We start from the raw sequence: 8,654 nt of genomic DNA on the forward strand, positions 1-8,654 counted from the left end.
AAAAAAAAAAAATTTTGAAATTAGAGTGTACAGAGCGCGCGAAATTCAAAAAGTCACCTTACTTTTTGATCACACCTCGTACACAAATATACTTTTTAGTTGTAAATACATTAAATTTAATGTAATATCATGAAATTAAATTCAAATTGTGTAACTTAAAAGTTAACTTGAAATTTAAGAACATTTCTAACAGTGTACATCTAAAACAGTATCCTGATTGGCTCATCGGTTTAAGTTCACCTCTTAAGATTACTGTTACAGAAATTTTGTCTGCGGCAGCCCTAGTCGTACAAATTGGCTGTTGGTCAACTTCACCGATTCACCGATAAAACTTAGGATTACCGAATCATTGTAGAATCAGCATAATGAATAGCACCTATTTTCCGATTTTCGATCTGGTTTTCGGTTCAGGTTTTTAAAACATTGGTTCTTGAATAGTCACTTCAGTCGTATTGAATCGTAACGTCATAAGTGAGAAATGACACGTTGATTTTTTTTACATGCTACTTGTGAATAAAGAGAATTTAGATAAAACAAAATGAGATCGCTGTAAAGCACTTTGAAAATGAGCTGAAACTATCCTTCCCCCGACAGCCAATAAATATTCGAAAAAGGCTCGTTAAGTGAAAATAGGCTACGTATGCGTATTGACAGGAAAAAAGACTAAGGAGACTCCACTCAGTCTAGCCAGCCCTCAGAACATGGACCGATTTAGCGTTTCGAGTTAAGTTTTGATTCTCGACACACGCGGCGCTTGTGCATTTTGTAGTCCTTCGCATAATGAGTGCGCCGTAGAAAAAAGTGTTAACCCCGTTAGGCGATTCTGCGGTTAATCTTCCTTCCTGACGAAGATTAAGTTACGTTCGTAACACTTTTTCCTACGGCGCACTCATTATGCGCAGGACTACAAAATGCACAAGCGCCGCGTGTGTCGAGAATCGAAACTTAACTCGAAACGCAAAATCGGTCTACTTTTATTTACGTAAGTGGAGTCTCTTTAATCTTCCTTCCTGCATATCGAGTAAAAACTAGTAAACGCACTTTACGTGCTTTTTATGATTATTTACTGACAGGGGGAATAAGGATAGTTTAGCCAATTTTTGTAAGTGTTTTACAACGATTTCATTATTCATTTTATCCAAATTGTTTTTATTTACAAATGGCATGTAAAAAAATCAATGTATCGCTTATATAACACATTTCTCACTTATGATGGGTGTTTTCCAACAATGTACACAGATGATATAGTATAATACTGTGTCTTACGCAAAGTGTTCCAACTGTAACACAATGTTATACTGCTCGACATTAAAAAAGCTAAGTACGAGCGTGTAAAATATGTCAATGTTACTAACTTTTCAAAAAGTTATTTGGTAACCGTACTTATTTTGCAATAAAATCATAAAAATCGCTAATTCTGAAAAAATTATAACTTAAGTCTAAATAAGAATCATAAATTTATTATTGATATGCTAAATATAATCATAAGAATAAGAATAAAGACTACAATATATTCTGATGTTACACTATGAAACTAACTGCGTTTTAACAAGTATCTTACACAGTGGAACACAGCGAAATGTTCTATGATCTAGCTGGAAAACAGCCGATGTCACAATTCAATATGACTGAGGTGACTACTCATTCTTCAAATGTTTTTGTAAGAATTTTTTTATTTGGAGAAATTAGAAAATCCATAACCGCCATTTGAAACTCATTGGGGTGGGAGCACACGCGCGCGCGCACATACGCGTGCGCGCACAAACTTTGCGAGAGAAAAGGTGCTTTTTATTTGGCGACACAAGTCGATACAAATATTGTTTTTTGTTACTTACTGAATGACAAGAAGGATGCTTGTGTCACCGACTGAAAAGCACTTATTTATAACCATAAGTATTTCAGAATTTATGAACGGTAGTGTTTACTTACACACACACACACACACGCGCGCGCGCGCGAGCACAAAAAATGCGGAAAAATTTAAATAAATTCAGAACTTATTTAATACTAAAATCTAACACAAGAATTTGAAGAAGCATAAAAAATTACGTATATAATGTCTTTGTGTATATTTCGTATTATTAGATCTAAATTTATAAAAAAAAAATTTGTTTAACACTAGATATAGTTAATATTATTTTGCATTTTATAAAGCTCTTAATTTTTCGGATTTTTCCGCATGTTTGATATTTTGTATCGTTAAATTCATTATCCTTTTTTTATATTATTGATTTTGTGTGAGCTTTACTTGTCTAAGCAATTGTGCAGCTGTGTGCAAAACTCTTTGCCATTTCCTCATTTCTACATTGTGCAAGCTTTCTTGCTGTTGCAAAAGGTTAATCCAATCTTCTTCAGTTTTTGGCGTATTTCTGAAAGAGTCAGAAGACGTTAATATAACACATATATGAAAAAGAATGTTATCTACATACATAAAAGAAATCGATAATATGTACTTGAGTACATGTAAGTCCATAATAGTGTACGCAGCAGCTTCTTCCAATCCCCATAGTTTGTAATATAACAAACCATTAATTACCATTAAACATAATACAGCGACTAGTAGCATTGAACTGAGAATTATATTGGTATCGCTTCTAGTATTAGTAGCTATGTGAAAGAAAAAAATACATGTAACTTAATTCACAATATACAGGGTGAATCTTAATTCGTATCCTAACATTTCATCATAGGAGATAATTTACCGATTACAACTGGAAAAAGCGTAAGAGAGAGTGAAATATTCGTTTCCCATGATAAAACGTTGGGACACGAATTAAGATTCATCCTGTATATAACAAGTATAGTAGCAAAATATTGCATTATTTTACCGTGATTGTGCGACAAGTTAGAGGGAGAAATTTGATGATTCACAGATATGTGTTCGGAAGTATGTGTTTGCAATGCGGCGCCTACACCCGTCGCGCGCCGTCGTTTTCTCGTTTTTCTTTTTAAACCTCCACTTCCATTACCTTCTTCGCATTCCACTGTTAAGGCTTTTATTAAACTATTAAAATACTCTTCTAAGCCCGCCCAACAGTTCTTTTCCAACACACCTATTTTTTTAAGAAACAGAATATGCCAGTTTATTTCTCATTATTTTGTCAATGTCGCATGTATCAAATATTTTAACATCTTGGAACAAAGAGTATTACAATTCAAGAAGTGCAAATTTTTGATAAATATTAAAAAAATATTGGGGCCTTGAAAGTTCTCGCTGTTTTCCAACAGATCGCGTTAACAGAACTGTGTGCGTGTAGTTGAAAATGGGAACACATCGATAAGGAACTATGATAAGCAAGCTTGAAATTCAGTGTATGTCATCTCGCCGAAGTGTAAACAACTTTTTGTTTCATAGTGTTAAACATATCGAGTTTCGTGCCAACAAAAGAGTATTTGCAGGGAATTTTACTGCACTACTTTATTAAAAAAAAATCTGCAGCTGAAGCACACAGAATTCTTGTTGAGACTTACGGCGACCATGTTCTGTCGGAATGCAGAGATTGGTTTAGACGCTTCAAAAATAATGATTTTGATGTTGAAAATAAAGAACGCTCTGGCGAACCGAAAAAGTTTGAAGACGAAGAATTGGAGGCATTACTGCAGACTTATTAGGAGTTGATCACACAACAGTTTCGAAACGTTTGAAATTATTGGGAATGATTCAAAAGCAAGGACATTGGGTGCCGAACGAGTTGAAGCCGAGAGACATCGAACGGCGTCTTTTCACGTGTGAACAGCTGCTTCAACGGCAGAAAAGGAAAGAGTTTTTGTATCGTGACTTGCGATGAAAAGTGGATACACTACGATAACCCTAAGCGTAGAAGATCGTGGGGTAAGCCCGGTCATGCATCAACATCATCGGTAAAGCCGAATATCCATGGTTTGAAGCTTCTGCTCTGCATTTGGTGGGATCAGCTGGGTGTAGTTTATTATGAGCTGCTCAAACCGAATAAAACCATTACAGGAGCTCGCTATCGACTACAATTGATGCGTTTGAGCCGAGCATTGAAGGAAAAACGGCCGTTATACGAGCAGAGACACGACAAAGTAATTTTGCAATATGACAACGCACGGCTACATGTTGCACAACCGGTGAAAACCTACTTGGAAATGCTTAAATGGGAAGTCTTACCCCACCCGCCGTATTCACCAGACATTGCCCCTTCCGATTATCATCTGTTCCGATCGATAGCACATGGGCTGGCTGAGCAGCACTTTCATTCTTATGATGATGCCAAAAAATGGGTCGACTCTTGGATAGCCTTAAAAGACATGTCGTTTTTCCGACGTGGAATTCAAATGCTGCCAGAAAGATGGGAAAAAGTAGTGGCTAGCGATGGACAATACTTTCAGTGACATGTTTTTTACAACTTTTTTAAAATAAAACATTTTTCACGAAAAATCAGCGAGAACTTATTCAAGGTCCAAATATATAAATTTTTAATAAATTTCAATAAAAAATTTAAAAATTCAATCAAGTTTATAAGAAATTAATATGTTTGCGCAATGTGTAAATCAATTATTATTATTATTACGTCGACAAATTGATTAAAGATTATTTTCAATGACCAATATCTAAGGTATAATAATAAAAAAATAGATAAGATTCCAAATAAGATATATGTATAATGCCGAATCTTATCCATGAAAATAACTTTTAAGTCTATAACTCCATAATTTTTTGGATCCCAATTCAACTTGTAATTTTCTAGGAACTTTTAAAAATCATAATACTCTTTTTCTCCAAACTGTAATTGATCTTTACAATTATGTTAATTTTGAAACTTACTTTTCACAAAACCCCATACGCTTTTTTTATACTTAATTTGTGAGTAAATTATAAGACTTGTCTCGTTTTCGGAAATATTATTCATACAATAATGTGTTAAAACACTGAAAGAATCAGCATAAGGTATACCGGCGTTAACGCTTTCTACATCGATACAATAAAGATGACCTGGTCTACTGCATGGTAACATCACCTGTGTATAATATATTATATTTAAAAAGCAATAATGCACGCGAGAGATAAGTTATTACTAAGACAGAATTTCATTTTTACCTGCGTTTCTGTAATTTGAGAGGTTCTTGGACCAATATTTTGAGTTAAGGACATCGTGTATGAAAGGGTTCTCATTTTTTGACCAGTTTGATTGTTTTGTGTCCACGCAGATTGTATTAAATCTAATAAGTGAAAACATTAGAAACAGGTAATAATAAATTTATAGCAGATAACGTGTATACATATACAGGGTGAATCAGAATCGTTGAACCAATTTTTTACCCTATGAGAAAATTATCGACTTCATACCTAATTAAACTATAATGTGCAGTCAATTATTTTCTCATAAGGTAAAAAGCAAGTTGAACGACTCTGATTCACCCTGTATATACATTATACCAGGGTATCAATCTGAAATTTTTTCCTAGGATGAAAAGTGAAAAGTAAAAAATTTCTCAGTTAACCCTAATCGGCTCAAGTGAACGGATTTTCGACGTTGACTTTGATTATTGACTGTATTCACAAAATGTAATGTTCGGCTATAAAAATGGTCATATCTTATGTTTTCAAGGTCGCTCTATCGATTGCCGCTGAAAAATTTTCAAAAAAATGACACCTAACCTCTATTTTTCAAAGAAATAAGGAAAAAATCCTGATTTTTCATTACTTTTTTTCTCTTTTTCTATATTTCTCGGCAGGAAAACATTTTTTTATCACTCCAAAGTCTATCAGAAAAGTGTTCTCGATACCTAAGGAATAAGATGATACCAAAGAAAAAATTTTTTTCCAAATCGGTGGTTTCAAAATGGCCGCTTACGGAATCATTTGCTTTCAATTTCTGAATATCGGTATTTACAATTCTTCTTTCTTGCTTCCAAGGTTAGATTGTCATTTTAGGAGCTTTTCGAGGTCGCTGAACACGATCTCGATGTCAAAAATACAAAATTCAAGATGGCGGATCCAATATGGCGGATGTCTGAAGCAAAAATCGTTTTTTCTTGTCGAATAAATCCAAATTTCCTCGTATGGGAGTTTTGGGGGTTGCTTATCACGATCCTGACGATAGAATTGTAAATTTCCCCATATACTCTTTTATACATAAACTGAATCCCTAATAAAAATTAAAAAAAAAATTATGAAAATGCAAACAAAAAACATGAAAAAATGGAAACAAAACATATACATAAAATATAAAAAATACAAAAATATGCATGAATATGAAAATAAATACAAAAATAGATATAATAATAATACATAAATACAATAAAATACATATAAAATACGGAAAATACAAAAAAAAATTCTCAATTGTGTCTACCTCCACGCGGTGAGAATCGGGCAACGTTCACCGATAAACGGCAACGAGGCAATACATTTCAAATCTAATATTTCAAAATTTACAATTCTATCGTCAAGATCGTGATAAGCAACCCCCAAAACTCCCATACGAGGAAATTTGGATTTATTCGACAAGAAAAAACGATTTTTACTTCAGACATCCACCATATTGGATCCGCCATCTTGAATTTTGTATTTTTGACATCGAGATCGTGTTCAGCAACCTCGAAAAGCTCCTAAAATGACAATCTAACCTTGGAAGCAAGAAAGAAGAATTGTAAATACCGATATTCAGAAATTGAAAGCAAATGATTCCGTAAGCGGCCATTTTGAAACCACCGATTTGGAAAAAAATTTTTTCTTTGGTATCATCTTATTCCTTAGGTATCGAGAACACTTTTCTGATAGACTTTGGAATGATAAAAAAATGTTTTCCTGCCGAGAAATATAGAAAAAGAGAAAAAAAATAATGAAAAATCAGGATTTTTTCTTATTTCTTTGAAAAATAGAGGTTAGGTGTCATTTTTTTGAAAATTTTTCAGCGGCAATCGTTAGAGCGACCTTGAAAACATAAGATATGACCATTTTTATAGCCGAACATTACATTTTGTGAATACAGTCAACAATCAAAGTCAACGTCGAAAATCCGTTCACTTGGGCCGATTAGGGTTAACTTCAATGGTTAAAATTTTCACTTTTCATCTTAGGAATAAAGTTTCATGACTGAAAAACAATACAATTAAAAGAAGGGTTACGAACCAAAAAACATTTACTTTAATATTTTAATTTACACACATATGTTTCCGTTTGTGTCATTTTCAATGTAATAAATAATAAATTTTGTTATGAACGATTTACATATTTACGGTTGAACGATTTTTAACATTAAATTTACTTCGCTTTTCTTTGGACCATCCCTCTTATATACAGGATGAGTCATTTTAATCTATGGACCCGAATATCTTCCAAATTACGGTATCTACAAAAAAATGGTTTAGATAAAAGTTGACCAGGGCAGAGGGGGTCATTTAATTGTACCATTGGTTTTGACCTTGAGGTCAATTTTGAAGGTTATTTCAAGGTCATGATGGTTTTTTTAAATGGGACACCCTATTTTTGACTGCGGATTTCGAAAGAGCGGAAAATTTTACATCAAACTTGTCTTATGAAAAAATTGTTTTTGCGACCTTGAAAAGGTCAAAAATGAAGGTCAAATGCCTGAAAAACGATCTGGTGTACTTTTTCTGAAATGACGTGGTTTTCTGGGTAACACAAATGTGCATAACGCTTGAAAAAAATCAATGAATTGTAAAAGTGTAAATCACTTTGACTAGCTTGACTTTGAGGTCAATTTTCAAGGTTGTTTGAGGCTCATAACGCATTTTTTTATTAGTAAACCCTATTTTCGACCGCAGAACCTGTTTTTTGACAATGGGCTCTTAAACAATATGGACTTACATGAGCATAGGGATTTTTTAGTTTTTCGACCTGACCTTTTGAAGGTCATATCAAAGTCAAAAGCCCTTTCATCTTACTTTTAGCGTTACCCGGAAACTACGACGTGGACGTAGTAAGTTCTGTTTCCTTTAGGGTGCTTGATTATCGTGAGTCCCCTTGCCTCTCACATCGGGGTGCTTGATTATCGTCAGTCCCCTTGCCTCTCACGTCGGGGTGCTTGATTATCGTGAGTCCCCTTGCCTCTCACTGACACTGTAATTTAAATGAATTACCCACGGAGTAATTGTTCAAAATTACCTCCGTTGGCTTCGAGGCATAACTGCAATCTGTTTTGAAAACTATTCACAGTTCTAAGCAGGGTAGCTCTAGGAATGGCTGCACAAGCTCTATGAATGCGGTCCATAAAATCATCTCTTGTGGTTGGTCGTTCAGCAAAAACAACATTTTTCAAGTATCCCCATAAAAAGAAATCAGGCGACGTCAGATCTGGTGAGCAAGGAGGCCATTCAACTGGACCCCTTCGTCCAATCCATCTGTCATTGTAAGTGGCATTTAAAAAGGCACGTACAATGAGTGCATAATGCAGTGCAGCACCATCTTGTTGAAGCCACATTCTTGCTCTTGTTGCTAAGTCTTCTAATAAGCCTGGTAAGTGATCTCTTAGCAACGATAAGTAACTGTGTCTATCAACGTTCTCTTCAAAAAAATAAGGTCCAATCAAATAACCATTTACAATGCTGCACCACACCATAATAGTCCATCGATTTTGATGATCTATTGGCCTATACCAGTGGGGATTAACATCTGACCAATAATGGCAGTTGTGTCTATTAAGTTGTCCGTTACTACAAAATGT

The 8,654-nt window shown here is 34.4% G+C and overlaps 1 protein-coding gene across 5 annotated transcripts in view; it reads right to left on the minus strand.

Annotated features, from left to right (window-relative positions):
• Positions 1-8,654, minus strand: part of LOC108760698 (GRAM domain-containing protein 1B) — a 65,161-nt gene that overhangs the window by 7,360 nt on the left and 49,147 nt on the right. For 4 of the 5 annotated variants that reach the window (XM_018506813.1, XM_018506795.1, XM_018506804.1 and 1 more), the window contains exons 9-13: positions 5,063-5,184; positions 4,790-4,982; positions 2,829-3,053; positions 2,430-2,607; positions 2,249-2,369 (exon numbers count right to left, since the gene is read on the minus strand). In XM_018506813.1, the coding sequence (XP_018362315.1) occupies positions 2,249-2,369; positions 2,430-2,607; positions 2,829-3,053; positions 4,790-4,982; positions 5,063-5,184 (839 nt within the window). The remainder of the gene's footprint in view (positions 1-2,248; positions 2,370-2,429; positions 2,608-2,828; positions 3,054-4,789; positions 4,983-5,062; positions 5,185-8,654) is intronic. The other variant, XM_018506821.1, reaches the window with a different exon arrangement.

The sequence above is a fragment of the Trachymyrmex cornetzi genome, unplaced genomic scaffold, assembly GCF_001594075.2.
Source record: "Trachymyrmex cornetzi isolate Tcor2-1 unplaced genomic scaffold, Tcor1.1 scaffold1080, whole genome shotgun sequence".
Lineage (NCBI taxonomy): Eukaryota > Metazoa > Arthropoda > Insecta > Hymenoptera > Formicidae > Trachymyrmex > Trachymyrmex cornetzi.